Source organism: Panthera leo, chromosome D2 (assembly GCF_018350215.1).
Source record: "Panthera leo isolate Ple1 chromosome D2, P.leo_Ple1_pat1.1, whole genome shotgun sequence".
Lineage (NCBI taxonomy): Eukaryota > Metazoa > Chordata > Mammalia > Carnivora > Felidae > Panthera > Panthera leo.
This window is the reverse complement of record NC_056689.1, coordinates 76,462,163-76,478,211: the sequence shown is the minus strand read 5'-3', so window position 1 is coordinate 76,478,211 and position 16,049 is coordinate 76,462,163. Positions and strand designations below refer to the sequence as shown.

The window sequence follows — 16,049 nt, the reverse complement described above, 5'->3', positions numbered from 1 at the left end:
TTTAGCATCCAAAATCCAGTGTCTCAGAAAATTCCCCACTGGGGAACAGTCCAAGACAGAGGGCCACCCCAGTTGTCCTCAACATCTCTGATTCGTAGTTTGCCCTTCCGTGAAATGGGACGAGACTGTCTACCGTGAAGCCGTAGACTCGGACAGAGCATGGCTTGGCTCGCACGTGCAGGTGGGAACTTGGCTTCCGGAAGCTGAGAGGCAGGGGCTCCCGGGAAGGCGTTCATTCTCCAAAGCCGACCCACCAGGGCTGCCCAGACATTTACCATCCCTGACCCACGTGACCCAATAACGAGACCCAACATTTGCCGTGCCGAGCTCTGTGCCAACAAGGGAAGTGCTGTCACGGTGCTCACTGCGCTGATGATGAAACTGAGGCACGGGAAAGCTAGATTAACGTGTTTAGGGGTCACATGACTGGCTAATGGCAGAGCTGGGATTCAGAGCTGGGGTGGGCTTGGGGGCGAGTGGGGCGGGTGCTGCCGAGAGGGGGCAGGGCAGACCCAGGTGGCGGGTGACAGAGTTCAGGCCGTCCCCCCATTCCCGTAGAAACTGAAATATTGGCTTTTCAGGACAGAGGTGGCCTCTTGGTACCTACAGATTTCAGAAAATACAAAACAATGACACATCATTTTCCTTTCTCGAAAGCGCTTCTGTTTTGTATTCATTGACCAGAGGATGTCGTCAGACTAAACACTCCAGTTAGTCAGTTTTCAGGGAATTGCATTTAATTAAAACACCATGTGCATTTGCTAAAGGACATGAAATGTGATGAGAAAAAGGAGCCCTGCTGCATGTGCCGGGAAACACGGAAAGTTCCGGAATGTGATTACTCCACACCTGCCGGTAACCCTTCTAGAACACTCTGCAGAGTCTAGGGGGCTGCCCGAGGACACGGTCAGGTGGGGAGGCTCTGGAAGGCTGCCCTGAGCCCTCCTGGGGCCCACGGCTCCACAGCTGGGTAGGGCTGCGTCCTCCCTGGGCCAGACCCTTCCTTGGGGACCTAAGTGTGTGTCTGTCCCCCCATCACATGGGCTGTCTCCGCCTGGCACCAGCTTGGACTTCCATGCAGTCCCCTCTCTGGCTTTTCCCAAAAAGCCAATCACATGGAGCATCCAGTGGATTTCCTAATTTTAGATTCGTGAGGTCATGGGGTCAGGGCCGATTGCACAGGCTGTGGCATTTCTGAGAAAAAGCTGTTTCATGTGTCTTCTCCCAGGGCAGCTGGATGACGTCACAGGCAGGGTGACGTGGGCCTGTGGTCACTAGACAAAGGCAGGGTGAGTGGGCCTGCGGTGCCCAGCAGCACGTGAGAGTGATATGGAGTGACGTCTGTCAGCAGCCCACGGCTTGGCCCTGCCCCGAGGCAGGGACTGCTGGAAATGAGCCCTCCAGACCAACTTCCTGTTGCTGCCGTGATGGAAGAGCAGCTCCTGGGCTCATCCCCTCAGGCGTTCGGAACTTCCTGTCCCCCTTGCGGGCTCGCTGGGCACTTGGGCCAGGAAGCCTCTGCATCTGTCCTCTCTGGGATGACGGGTGTGGGGCCCCAGCATACTGTCATGCTCATTAAAGGCTCACTCACCTGAGAAAGAGTGTCGGAGTGAGCGCTTGGAGAAGGGGCAGAATCCCGACAAGGGGTGGCAGTCCCCCGCTCCTGGGCCCTGCTCCTCTGCCTGGTTTCGTCTGGAGCAGGACAGGGCAGGCCAGTCCCGGTCCTGAGTGCCTCGTGCCCAGGAAGGGGGGCAGGGCTCCTACTCAGATGGGCGGAGGCAGATCGCAGACCTCACATGGCCCCTCCTGGTCTGAGGCCCTACGACCCCGGCATGCGGTGCCACTAAGCACAGGATCCTGAGTAGGGGACACAGGGCCGGCACCCAAAGAGCACCGTAGACAGGGAGGAGAAGACACACGCTGTCAGCTCCTGCTAGGACGAAGGAGCACCTCCTTTTCCTCTACCTCCCTGCCAGGCCCCCTGTATTATGCATCCATTCATTCAACATTTATTTATCAATGGTTCTCTATGTGCTAGACCCTCTTCTGGGATCTAGGGACTCAGGAAAGAACAAGAGTAACCCAGCCTTGCCCTCATTGAGCCTGCAATCCAGTGAGCAAGCCGGGTCAAACGCACACAACGCTGGGGTTTCTGGAGATAAATGAAGCAGGTCAGGGAATAGAGAGAGATGGGGTGCTAGTTACAGGACCTGGCTCAGGGTCGGCCTTTCTCATAATGAGGTGATTTGAGTAGAGAGAGGAAGGAGGAGACAGAGAGCCATGCAAATGCCTGGGGAAGACGGCTCTGGGCCAAGGGCACAGCAACCACAAAGGCACAAAAGTGATGAGGTGGGGCCATGATTCCCGACTGGCACGGTCAAGGTCAGAGATGTGGACAGAGAGGTAGGAAGCCAGGGGCTAGATCAGGCAGCGCCTTTTAGAGTCAGGCCCTGGTAAGGACTTTGGATTTCACCCCAAGGGTAGCGGAAGCCCCTGGAGAGATGTGGCCAGGGCTGTAAATGCTGAGAATACGTGTCCAGAGGGTCACTAGCTGCTTTGTGAACAGAAAGCGGGGCTACCGGTGAAGCAGGGAGCCGGCAAGGCTGCTGAGTCCCCCGCCTCCACACCTGAACTTCCTTCTCACGTGCAGTTGGCTGGGTCCCACTACCGCGGTCTGAGGACCCCAGCAGGCTCAGGAGGTCCTGCCCCTTCCTCCTGGCCCGTCTTTCCCTCTGTCCCTGGCTAGTGATGCCCGCAGCGCTCCCTGGGCCCCGACTCCGCCCATCCAGCCTGGGGGACCCGTTCCAGCACTCCTGAAAAATGGAACCAGCTGCTTGTGCTGGTTCCAGGGCCATTTTCACGACCACACCTTTTCCTGTGCTGTTTTACGTGCCTGGGCACTCCCGGCTCGTGCTTGCTGGTCCTAATTCTGCCCACCGTTCAGGGCCGTGCTGATACCACCTCATGGGAGCTTCCAGGGAGTCGGCCTGCTCCCCGTCACCCCTGGGTCCTCTGCACCCGCAGCGCACCGCCCCTGCTCTGTCTTCCGTTGCGGCATCGTGCCCTTTCATGGTCACTCCCCGTGGATTCTGTCCAGCCCCTCCCTGGTGAGGGTGAACTTGCCCTGCTGCCCAGTGCTGCCCTTCACCTCTCTGCCCCCTCCAGCCCAGCCTACCTAGTTTTCCAGAAGTATCCGGTGGTGGCTGTGCCAGTACTCAGAGGGTGGCGGTTCCCATGGGGAGGGACAGGGCAGGGGCAGCAACAGAGGATGGGGACGTAGGAAGAGGCTTTGGAGTCTCAGGCAGACCTGTTGCGTGTGGATTTTCACAACTGCTAGAAGCTGGCAGAGGTTTCTAGAGACGCCTCAAGAGACAGAAGGCAACCCAGCAGGTGCCACATGAAGTTCTTTCCACGAGTTTTCCACAACGCCAGAGTGGGTAAAGGCAGAGCTAAGTCAGGAATCCAGCCTTCCTTCTTTCCGTCTGAATCCCAGCTCCCGCCCAGGCAGCGGGGCTCCGGACGGTGAGGGAAAGCGAGCCACGCCATCCATCCTCAGCGAGGTCAGGCAGCTACACGGCAGAACACGCTGTCCCAAGCTCCACTCCCCCCGTTGCCCCCACATTCAGGTGCTGGGCACGATCACCGAGTGGGTTCAGAGGCAAAGAGGTTCGGCGGAGTTCCTCTGCCGGCCAGAGTGTGGCTCCAGCAGGCCCTCTGAAACGTGTCGGCATTTCTCAAAGCACAAACTTAGATTCTTACCATCACCTGAACTAACCTACTTTGGAGTCTTGCTAGGACATTACCCTCTGGGACGGCTTCCTAGCTGCTTGACAGGACACAGTCCATTGTCCTTGACCTGCTCTTGGCAAAGACCGGCCACTTAAGACGAGAAAGGGCCTGTTGTTCGATTAAATTCCCCACTGACACGCACGCTGGAAGACCGCTAGGAAGCAAACGATCTGTAGAACTGAATGTTGTTGTTGGACAGGTAGTTACCAAGAAAGCTCCCCGTCATTCCCCACAAATCAGCCTGAGAAATCTCATTTCTTGGGCCTCCCTCCCTTCCATAACGTGTCTGTGCAAATTCCGATTTGCCGATTCCCTCCTGAGCTTTTCCACTTGATTATATCGCAGACTCGTCCATTTTCCACTTCTGGTTACTGTCCCACTTCCCGGTTCGTCCACGTGGATGGCAAGCCCTAGCCATCAGTCACTGCGACTCCCCTGACCCAGGACTCTCTCCCCAGGACGATCTTCATAAATGTGTGCACCCTATGAATTCACATCAGCAACAGCAGTACCCACCACTGGCTTAGGACAGAGTATGTTTCATCTTCTACCCTGCCTCAAGTATTCTGGCTAAAAAATGATGGTGAATGTCAAAAGACTAGAGTGAAGTGAGGGTCTTCCTAGGGAAGGACACGTTGGGAGGTATCTGGAGTAAAACTGCGATTTGCTTTGAAATGCTGATAGGTCAGGGCGCCTGGGTGGCTCAGTCAGTTAAGCGGCCTACTTCGGCTCAGGTCATGATCTCGCAGTCCGTAAGTTCGAGCCCTGCATTGGGCTCTGTGCTGATAGCTCGGAGCCTGGAGCCTGTTTCAGATTCTGTGTCTCCTTCTCTCTGACCCTCCCCCATTCATGCTCTCTGTCTCAAAAATAAATAAACGTTAAAAAAAATTTTAAAAATAAAAATAAAAAAAAAATAAAATGCTGATAGGAAACAGCTCTTGGATTTAAACTTTTATATCTACATACGCCTTTAGTCTCAGAATTGTCAGGAGTAAAACTAAGGTCACCCCAGGTGGTACATGTCATATGTAGTTTCCCAGATCCACCACCATGGAGATCTGGGCCCGTAGAGTAGCCAGATGGGAGGGAGCCCAAACAGCTTTCTGTAAAGAGGTTGGTTCTCGTGCACCCGGTCACAGAAAAATCGCAAAGGGCTTCATACTGATCCGTGCCCAACAAGGCAGTAGGACACCTGAAATTTCATCACAAGGAAGCACTTGGGTCCTTGAGTAGGCATGGGCAAACTTTTGCCCATGAAGTGCCAGATATTTAAATATTTTAGGCTTTTCAGGCCATATGGTCTCTGTAGCATCTACCCAACTCCACTGAATGAAAACAGCCACAGACAACAGATGGGCAGGACTGTGTTCCGATAAAACTTTATTTACAAAGCAGGCAGTGAGCAGGCTGGTCTGCAGACCCCTAACCTAGAGGAACAGTTCCAGGGAGAGGCCCTTTCCGGATGACCCTGCCTCCTCCCCCAGCCTCCACCATCAGCCCACTTTCCTGCAGGGTTAAGAATACCGTTAACTGCAAAGAGAAAACTGACCTGAGCTACATTTTGAAGGTAGTGACTGAGGAAGGTCTTTTTGTCCGATCTTAATTCTCCACTATCAGTTGAAGCCCGTCTTTCTGAAGCAGTACATCACAGGGTTTTGAAGAGCCCTCTTCCCTAACTGCACTTGGCTGTGCTAAATATAAATATGGAAGCCAGGAAAGCTAAAAATCAACCCAAATTACCTGAAAAATGCAGAATGTCTTTCCTTCCCTGACATTTAGAACTGTTATCTTATCTGTCTGACTAGGTCTTTATTTCTCAATATCCCTTAAAAAAAAGAAGGGGGCTGCGATGGTGTTTATTTGGCCTTTTCAGGCGAGAGAGCCAAATGCTGAAGGTAAATGCTTCAAAGTGCCAGAAGGGACTCCTGTGAGAGCTTCAGAACCACTGGAAATCCTGAGTGAGACAAAAGTCAGGCTTTCATGGGGTTATTTTCAGTGGGTCCTGCATGGCTGAAAAGCAAACAAACCGAAGGACCCTCTAAGGACAGGAAAGACAGCGGACAATCTGCTCCCCAACGTGTCCTCCAGACCTGCCTGGCTACTTAGCTGCCAGCAGCTCTCAGAAGCGCGTTCCCAAGACTCAGCTTCTTCGCTCCCCTTCTTTTAAAACAGCAACACCTCGGGGACATCCGGGTGGCTCAGTCAGTTAAGCGGCCGACTTCAGCTCAGGTCATGATCTCACGGCTCGTGAGTTCGAGCCCCGCGTCAGGCTCTGTGTTGACAGGTCAGAGCCTGGAGCCTGCTTTGTTCGGATTCTGTGTCTCCCTCTCTCTCTGCCTCTCCTCCGTTCACGTTCTGTCTCTGTCTCTCTCTCAAAAGTAAACATTAAAACAAACAAACAGTAACACCTTCAAGGGTCCTCAATCTCAAGTGCCGTTTCATTTCACTGAGTTCTTTCACTCACAAACCGTCTGGAGTCCACCAAATCAGTTACAAGAATGTGACCCAGAGTCCTGCTGGCTGGAGGCCTCTCCCGGCCGTGCCTCTGCCCTGCAGGACCCCTTCTGCTGCACGGTGACAAGTTCGCGCCTCAGCCTGACGTGGGTCACGTACCGCCACTGAGGAGAACGAGCTATCATGGATGACCACAGAGCCCAGGAGTCCCCGAAACAGGACACCGTCCTCACGAGAGGTGGCGTTTCCGGGCAGTAACCAGCCGGGAGGGGAACTGGTTTCATACCAGCGTCTGTTCTGTGGATTTCTGACCAGGAACGGCAGTGAGGGACGGGAGGCTCGTACAGATGCCACTCCGGTGTCGATTTCAGAAGAGCAAAATGTCCTGCTACCACTTGCAAAGCAATGGACGTACCTGCAGCAAGGCTGCGGGGAGGCCTACAGCATGCCACGGGCGGCAGAACATCAGCCACGGAGCAGGAAGAAGGGTGAGCGGCAGGCAAGGGCTCTGCAGGGGCCAGCCGGGAGGCAGGGGTCACCCAGGGGCCTTCCTCCCGCCTCCGCCAGCCTGGCGGCCGAGGGAAGGGCCAAGGCCCAGACGGTGCTCCTGTGGGCACGGGAAAGGGAGGCGCCTGCAGCCCCGAAGCCACTGTTGCTCTCGTCCCAATTCCGGCTGCGGGTTTCATCCTGGGAAGCCTCCCTCGTAAGGCCCTAGTAACGCCATGCTCCTGAAGATCCTTCGTGAAAAGATAAGCAGAAGTGCAGGCTGCCTATGAAGGTGATTCCTCCTCATCAGCTCTTGACCCTGAACGCGCAGCAGAGGTGAGTGTAGCTAAGGGCCAGCTTCCAGCCCACAGGGTCACCAGGGAAAGGGGAGCCCAGGTTCTGTCTGGAATGGGACTTTCAGGTGGATCTTGACAGACCTGGTCTCCGTCTTGTGAGGAGTAACGACTGCCATTCTACCCAGCTCGACTGTGACAGACCTCGGGCCCTCGCCGTCCCTGATTAACGGGTTCTCCCCGCGCTGCTGTGCCTGGCCGTCCTCTCCTCCATCCCCACAGGCCGGCAGCGCCCCATTACTTAGTCACTGGCCTCGAATCCAAAGCATATTTAATTTTCTTTTTTTTTTTTTTTTTTTTAAATTTTTTTTTTTTTCCAACATTTTTTTTTATTTATTTTTGGGACAGAGAGAGACAGAGCATGAACGGGGGAGGGGCAGAGAGAGAGGGAGACACAGAATCGGAAACAGGCTCCAGGCTCCGAGCCATCAGCCCAGAGCCTGACGCGGGGCTCGAACTCACGGACCGCGAGATCGTGACCTGGCTGAAGTCGGACGCTTAACCGACTGCGCCACCCAGGCGCCCCAAAAGCATATTTAATTTTCAAAATGCCCCACTCTGGAGTACGACTTCTTATTTTTCCTCTTGGCTTAGTAAGGCCAGCATTCTTTTTCCCTTTAGCTAGCTGATGGCCGAATAAACACAATATATGGGGGCAATCATTTAACTAATAATATACAGAGAGTGGTGTTTGCCCATGGCCTTTAGGTATTCAGATGTAACCTGCCTACAGGACAAATGGATGGATCCTGTATTTCCTCTAGAACTTTCAGCCAAACTGCCAGTCTCAGAACAAGCATTCCTTTTGACAGGCCCGTCCTCCCCATGGATTCCAGTTCCTTGTCAGAGGGGCTCAGATTGACCTCTAAGGGCAGAGGCCATGATTCTATCTAAAAACCATATGCGGACATCCAGGAGGGATGACAGGAATGCCACCCCCTCTCCTCACCTCACCGAGAGCTGCACGCCGAGCCCTGCTCCCTCCGGAAATCAGAGCAGATCTGCCCAGGGGGCAAGGGCTTGGTCCAACCCTGCACCACACTCCCAGATTTCCTACTCCAGTTTCTCTGGACTCGGCCCGCAGCCTGGACTCTACAGGGTAAGCATCTGGACTGACGCCCGAGAACCCAGCACAGCCCCTGGCCTCGTGCACCGCAGCTTAGGGAACACAAACGCCTGGCTGTAATCTCTTTTTTATTTATCATTTCTGTAAGTCACAGACAGCAATAATTTACAATTGTCACATCTCACGTATGTCAGTTATTGGACAAACACAAAGACAGAAAATTCAAGCACAGATACTTCAAAAAGGAGGTTAGTGTCATGCATCAGAGAAGGAGTTAAAATTCAAAATACCCAAGATTCCACATCCTAGAATAAAACATAAAGCTTAAAATTTCCCTGTGAGCCTATTAGCCTAAAATTACAAAATTTAGCAACTGCCTAAAGCAGAGAATCAACCGTTCTATGTTCTCAAGGTAAGAAACAAGGAATGCTTTGGTAAAGTCATCTTTACTGTTTAAATATTTCCGCTCTGTCCCTTGAATGACTGTGTATAAACACAGGCACAGCACATATTTGAGAATTAAGTCTCACAAACTTCTCTCACTATTAGATTTTCCAAACATCTTTACATTTAGTCAATGAGAAAAGCAATTCAGTCACTTGAATTTTAAGTTTAAAAAAATTAAAAGTATTTCCAGGGACTCTTAAGGCTGTCTCCAAAAGTATAAAATGTTATATACCCTTTCAAAATCTGAAGCGTTCGCATCTTTTTCTGAGATCAACACGGGACGTGGACGTGGCCCCTGACAACACACATGCTCATTTGCTGCTGTGCACGTGAGCAGCTCCCGGGGACCCTGGCAGGGACGGGGTCCTCCGCAGTCTGGATCGTGACCATGAGCACGGCCAGACCAACCTCCTGCCCCGCCCTGCTTACGAGGTCAGGTTCCCCAGCACACATGGACTTGTCACTCTTCAGTCCGTTCTAGCTTGGGGGATTCCAGCTCCTTCAGTAAATCGCTGCCAGCCGCTCCAGCTTTTGAAGCAAAAAGAACCGCTCCCTGTTTGAAACCGAGGTTCTTCAAACTTCGGGCATAATCTGCATATATAGCAGAGATGAGTTTCTGTAAACCACAGTTAAGGAAAAGAAGGGCAGAAAAGGCTGTGATTATATTCCACCAAGCTCCCATGGGCAGGAAAGAAAGACCAGCTCCGTGGGGGGCTGCTCAGAAGGGACGAGGGTGCCCTCGGGAGGGCGCAGGTGCAGACACCTGCCTGGGGGAGGCGAGGTCTGAGTACAAAGCTATTCCTTCTAAGGAAGATCCAGCTAAATCCTCCTAGACTCCCTCAAAGCCTAACGCAGCCAAAGACTAGAAAAAGAAAGGGAAGATGTAAGTGTACACCCTGTGGCATCTGAAAGGCCCAGAGGTGGGTGGTTTGGGGGCAGATCCAGCTTAGGAGAGAGGTTCTGATGATAAAGCCCGCCCTGAGGCAGGAGCTCTGGCTACCTGGGGCGGGGGGTGGGCGGGAGGAAGGGGGGCGTTCAGACAGCCCTGTTTCATTGCGCTCTGACATTCCAAATGGCCCCTTCCAACTAGAGCCAAGTTCACCAGTGCCTGGAGATAGGATAGTGAATAAGTTCAAGATCAGTTTCATTGTCTGTAAAAAAAAACATACGCTATATATACACAGAAGACCAAGTATCTGGCAGAAATGAGGCCACAATGTAGTAACTCAAGAGGAGGTGTGATGAGAGCAAGCAGGGCTCAGCCAACACGAGCTCAAGCCCAATCTTTTCAAAGAAAAACAAGTGACTCATGTGAGGTGAGAAGTCAAAGTTCCTGCTAATACGTGGGCCACCGTGACTTGCCTGCATGACGCACATCTCTGAAGTGCCATCATGGTATCATGGTTTCCCGTTAGACTGTCGCTTTGGGTAACAGTATCTTTTTTACCTATTCCAGAATATATATTCCCAGGTAAATATACACGTTTTATTCCACGGTGCACTCTTTCCAACAGCACTACTTTAAAGTAGCGCCACGGCTCCTGGACTTGTCCTCAAGTATTTCCTTTAAGTTCAAACAAGCCTTCACAGAATGCGGAGTCCCGTCCCTTTCCAGTCCTTCCTGCCTCCCCGTCCATCTGACAGCTGATGCCAGCGACGCAGCCACCTTCTTCCTGACCCTGCCCTCCCATCCTCCCTCCTTCCTGACTTCGGTGGATCTGAGTACGGACCTTCGAGAAGCCCACTCAGCCACTTGCCTCCCCTCGGCATAATCCACCCAGTGAAGGATATCCGTGTCCTCGGTGACTTGGATCACACCATACTTGAGACAGGCTTCCACAAACAGGGCAGCTCTATCGAAGTATCTCATGCTGCTCAAGAGACCAAAGTGAGTTCAAGCTTTGGGATTTACGGCAGTTGGGGGCAGACCCACCCAAGGGTGTATTTCCGTACAAAGACTTGTTGTGCCCGTTCTCCCTGGAAACCTAAGTGCCAGTAGGTTATACGAGCACCTTCCAATCTCTGGCTCATAGAGGAAAGCAGGGGACAATACTCGTGTCCCCACCCCCAGGCTCTTTTTAATTAACATTTACAAAAACTGTGAGATAGTTGAAATACACACGAATCTACAGAGATAAGACAAGCATCCACATATCCACTGACCAGATTTAACAAGGAATTTTTGGCCATATTTGCCTCAGCCTCCCTTAATTTTAAATGTCCTGGAAGGGATACATATTATTTTCGGATATTATTTTGGGACATCTCCCACCCACAACGCTGACACCCTTCCTGCTGCTCTCTGGCCTTCATTTTAGTTACACTATTCAAAGCTGAATTCTCTGAAGACTTCTTTTGTATTGTTTTACTTTTTTTTTTTCGTTTTATTTATTTATTTTGAGAGAGAAAGCGCATGCATGAGTGGGTGGCGGCAGAGAGAAAGGAGAGACTGAATCCCAAGCAGGCTCCGCTCTGTCAGCACAAAGCCCGACTTGGGACTCGAACCCACGAATCGTGAGATCATGACCTGAGCTGAAATCAGGAGTTGGACGCTTAACGGACTGAGCCACCCAGGCGCCCCTTTTATGTTGTTTTTAAATACACGGTACCTGTTAGGTCTGGCTACTATACTGGCGGGAGCCCAGAGCTCCCAGGCCCACTGAAGACGGGTAAGCATGGACCGTTCCATTCCTGCAGGGGTTCATAAACCTAACCCGTAAGCTTCTCCTTTCACCCCGCACGGCGAGTGCTCCACCCACACCACAGAGCCTCAAAAGAGCACGAAGCAATCAGTCACCCCGACTCGCCACGAAGCACTCTGGGTGTACCTGTGAAGGGTCTCGGCCACGCTGGAGAAGCAGCCCAGGGAGAGGAGGACCAGGAGGGCCTTTGACTTCTGGTTGACTTGTGGAGAGCAAAGGTGGTCCACCCACCTCTTTAAAACATCGGCACACTCTTCGGAATTTAAACGGACCTGAGAAAGAGGCCCACGTGAAAAACAAAGACATCCTGCGCTACGTAGAGAAAACTGTCACGTGATCAAAAGGGGATCTGTTCCTAGGAAGCAAACGCGAGGCCCGGCTCTGCCAGCACGCTGCCCTGACGCTGCCGCTCGCCATCGACAGCGGTGGGAAGCCCAGCCTGAGGAGCGGAGGGCCCAGCAAGGCCCCGGGGCTGGGGGCTGGGCTCGCACCCCGGCGGGGAAAGGGGCCAGCTGCTTTCGCTTAACTGCTACCACAGCGATCCATTTTTCATTAAGAAGCCACGGAATTCATCCTCCTAAATAGGAGCACGGGAGTTGCAAGAAAACATTCGCACGGCAGCTCTGCAGCCAAAAACCACTTCTAAATGACAAGGCCGAACTTTCTATCCCAAACGCTCAACGCACCTCCTGGGGTGACCTACTTTTGCAAGCCAGGCGGCCCGGTTCCACTCGCCGTAAGTCTGCAGGTAGCGGCAGGCGTCCGCGGCCTTGTCGATCAGGCAGAGCAGCTGCACGCCCTCTGGAAGACAGAACGGCAGCCGCCCCGGTGAGCCGGCAGCCCGTCCCCGACAAGCCACCACTGGACCTCATCTGGTCTCACGCATTTTATACCCACTGCAGACGTTCTTCACTCACATTTCAACGCAAAATGCTAACGGAGAGTTTTACAACGTTACCATGCGAGGATGGGGGGGCGGCCAGCGCCAACACAGTGCAGGAAGCAAACGGGGAGAGCGCGGGGCTCCCGCCCTCGCCTCCCCTGTGGCGGCTGGCCCGCTGTCCCGGGAAGCGTTAGCGGTGCCCCTTTCCCACCTAAGACGTGTTCCGGTTCAGATGATCACGAGACACGGTCATCGTATAAAGAGCTAGCGATCACTGCCTATTTTTCTCCAGCATATATCAAAAAGCAAGAACTGCCTTCAGAATCCAATGCTCTGCTGGAAACAGGCCGGATTTTCGGGAACTGACCACCACACCCCCACGGTGTGCCTTACCTGCCAACTTGCCGTTGGCAATCATGTTGGTCGCCACCAGCTTAATGGTGCTCTGGGAGGGGCCTGACGAGGTGACAGTTGTGACCAAGCAGGCTTTCAGTGAGTCACAGTAATAGTGCTGGTTGTCCGCACTTGTCTCCAATAGCAACTGCACAGCTCTGTCTGTCTAATGAGAGAAACCGTTCGTGTAACTATGAGACTGTTTTCTTCCAACAGCATCTTCCCGAATTTATAATCTGGAACACTAAAGTTTACAGCTTAAAGAAGACTTTTATTTTCAAAACTGGCTGGTCAATGCTGTGTTTATGCACAAAAACAACAAAGTCTCCCACTGCTTCTTTGAAATAAAGGCAAAACCACAGTCTGGCTTATGCAAATGCTCAAGAAACTGCTTACTTTAGCTTTGCATCTGTCAATTCTGAGACCCAAAACCAGACCACACCCAAACAGTTAGGTCTCATCGGACATTTATAGAAGTCAACATTCCAAGCTGGTCAACTACAGATTTTTGCTTTCTCACAGGTTTTGTTGGTCTTATTTTGAAAGACAGCCTAAATTTACACGTATACTTTCAGAGGAATACTCTGATCTATCTACCCATTTGTGTGTGTGCGTGTGATCTAACGTAATACTCTGAAATACTAATCAAAGAGCAGCTCCTTGAAACACGAAAGAGTTATAAAAGTTGACGTACCTGACCCAAGAGAAGTAGCTGGTCTGTACATTTCCTTGTATGATCATAAGTTGACCGCTTTACTTCCTGGAGATTAACCCTTTCCAGCTGAAATTTCTAGAGTAGAAAAAAAAAAGAAAGAAAATTGAGCCTGGATTATAAGACTTGAATTAAATTTTACCATACTTAAAAAAGTCATTTTATAAACCCTATTTTGACTTCTGACGTTATTAGATAGTCAACTTCATAGAAATCCAACCATTTAATAAGAATTTGATTAGGAAAATTGTTGACATGAATTCTCATTTGTGTGCAAGTTTGCCCATTTACAGAAACCGGGCGTCAGGTGCAGCTGGGTGAAAGCCCTCTGAAGTACCGAGTACCGAAGTACTCTACTGCAGTGAAAACATTATGAAACCACCTTTTTATACACAACACGGCAAATTCAAGTCAAGTGAAAGAAATATTTGTTATTTATAGAAAATAAAATGAGAGGAATTAAAAAGAGTCTTCTAAGTGAACAATTTTAAGAAAACAAAGGCTTAATAATAAAATTCTAATGTGTACTTAAAGACTCAGTAAGCGTCTACGAGCTTTTCCAGGCCGGAGTCAGGCCTTTTTTAGGCAGGGGTGCCAACGGACACATTTCTGTTACACGATTTCAACTTAGCTGGCACGTTCCTCGAGTTCAAGATAGTCGCAAAGACTAAGTGGTCAAGATGAGGGCGTCACAGAGTTTCACATACGAAACGGAATACCTGGAAATAGGCATTTTCGCAGAGGATGTCATAACATATATCCAGCGGGTTGTTCACTCTGTCCCGAGGGGCGGCCTCTCCAACGGCCGGGCCGCGCGGGGACGAGCTGTGCAGGTAGTGTGCGGCGACGGTCCAGAAGTGCAGCTCCGACTCGTCGCCGTACAGCCTGACAAGGGGGACACCGAAGCCGCGCTGAGCCCACACGGCAGACACGGGTGCGGCCAGGGGCTCCCCCAGTAGCCTGAGGAGCCAGGAGCCTGGCGCCGTCACGTGACAAGCCATCCGGGACACCGGCCTGGGCCGGGCAGGGAGAAAGAGGAAGCAGCGCCGTGTCCAGCCCCGTCACTGGGCCTCCCACAATGCAGGTGCCGGAGCACCCGGCCCCTCCGTGCCCCAACCTCCCGCTGTGCCGCGGGAAGATCGGCGCCGTGGTTCCGAAGCCTGGGCAATGGTTCACCCGGTTTGCCATTAGCACACGTTTTAATCTGGACCGGAGCTTCACATTAAAGAAATTCCTCTGGGAAAACTGGCTAAATAAGGTATGGAAATAGTTGCAATTTATTCTCTGGGGAGTGGACGGAAGGGTATTTTTGTGCAAGTGACAACTCTGTTGTACAGTGAGGAAGTTACAGGTTACTGCTTCTAAATACAATTTTTCAGCGTATTTGAGGACATACCCTTTGTGCCTGATACTTTAAAACATGTATTTTTTAAAAATTTTTTAATGTTTTTTATTTATTTTTGAGAAAGAGAGACAGAGCGCGAGCAGGGGAGGGGCAGAGAGAGAGGGAGACACAGAATCTGAAAGCAGGCTCCAGGCTCCGAGCTGTCAGCACAGAGCCGGACACGGGGCTTGAACTCGTGAACCACGAGATCATGACCTGAGCCAAAGCCGGACGCTTAACCGAGTGAGCCACCCAGGTGCCCCTAAAACATGTATTTTAAAAAGCTGTCCACAGGAGGCAATCTTTTCAGTAGAGAAGGCCTAGATCTCATGTTAAAAATGTAATTGTTTTTCCTATTTGTATTACTTGTTTCAAAGTTAATTGTAAATCAAATCTAAAGGATGAACTGATATGCCGTTTTAAAGTCTGAAAAGGTTTGGTCTTAAATAAAAACCCTTCATAAGACAAATGAGTTAATCTGAAATACTCTTGTCTCTTACACAGAGCGTTTCAGTGTTACCTTGAAACAAGCAGGCATCTCTGCAATAGAGTGAATTCCGGATCGAGCAAGAGTTTCTTTATGTCACTGCAAACAAAAATCCAGACAAAGGCAAGGCAAAATTTTTGAATCAAACAATAAAGGAGATAAATCACTATACTCTTGAAAGGGGAAATACACTCAGTATTGTTAATCTACTTAAAGTTTTGTTATTCCTTAAATTTTTTGTTCTTTTTGAACTAGGTAGTATGCCTAGAAGGAAGTTGCTTTGCCATGACACTGAAGTTACAAATGCTTTAGAAGGCACAGAGTGTGTCTAGGCTTAGAGAACTAGAACCTGTCAACCACCACAAGGGCGTGATCTCTGACTCTGGCTTACACCCTGGCAACAGGTCAACTCATGGTTTTGAAAACAAGAACAGATGTCTAACAATAGGAACAAGGTCACTGTTGATAAAATGATTTGCTAATCATCAGAAACAATATACACTTTAGGAAAGATACATTCAGAAACTGTTCCCAAAAAATACATAAGGAAAAAAAGCCAGGTTTTTGTAAGTTGGTTTTTCTAAAATAGCCATATATAGAATATTCATAAATCAGGGGAGGAGAAGAGGTTCTTTAAATCTTTTCGTGTCCATTGAAACACAAATGTTAACTTTTGGATGCAGAAAACAGTAATTACTTTGAATCTGGCGTCAATAAAACATGGTAAATTTATTACATGTGATAGATTCTAAGATTGCAAAAATGCATCATGTTTTACCAAGAACTCCTGGTGGACCCATACTTTTCCACTTCCTTTGCAATGTTATTCCCAATGCCAATTAGCGGGTACTTCTAAATGCCCTCCCTCCAGGGAGCACATTAGCTTCTCAGAG

At 50.7% G+C, this 16,049-nt stretch overlaps 1 protein-coding gene and 1 long non-coding RNA gene across 4 annotated transcripts in view; one reads left to right on the top strand and one right to left on the bottom strand.

Moving 5' to 3' along the window:
• Positions 1-883: 883 nt before the first annotated feature.
• LOC122202490 lies at positions 884-1,595 on the top strand. The gene is made up of 2 exons (XR_006194693.1): positions 884-970; positions 1,229-1,595. It is a non-coding gene; the product is annotated as an uncharacterized LOC122202490 (long non-coding RNA).
• A 6,668-nt stretch (positions 1,596-8,263) lies between these two features.
• Positions 8,264-16,049, bottom strand: part of WDR11 (WD repeat domain 11) — a 68,016-nt gene continuing 60,230 nt past the window's right edge. Inside the window, exons 22-29 of one of the 3 annotated variants that reach the window (XM_042907862.1) lie at positions 15,190-15,255; positions 14,005-14,170; positions 13,268-13,363; positions 12,574-12,739; positions 12,001-12,098; positions 11,424-11,569; positions 10,387-10,466; positions 8,264-9,213 (exon numbers count right to left, since the gene is read on the bottom strand). In XM_042907862.1, coding sequence (XP_042763796.1) covers positions 9,056-9,213; positions 10,387-10,466; positions 11,424-11,569; positions 12,001-12,098; positions 12,574-12,739; positions 13,268-13,363; positions 14,005-14,170; positions 15,190-15,255 — 976 coding nt within the window. In that variant the 3' untranslated portion in view covers positions 8,264-9,055. Of the gene's footprint in view, positions 9,214-10,386; positions 10,467-11,423; positions 11,570-12,000; positions 12,099-12,573; positions 12,740-13,267; positions 13,364-14,004; positions 14,171-15,189; positions 15,256-16,049 lie in introns of those variants that run through there. The other 2 variants (XM_042907863.1, XM_042907864.1) reach the window with 2 other exon arrangements.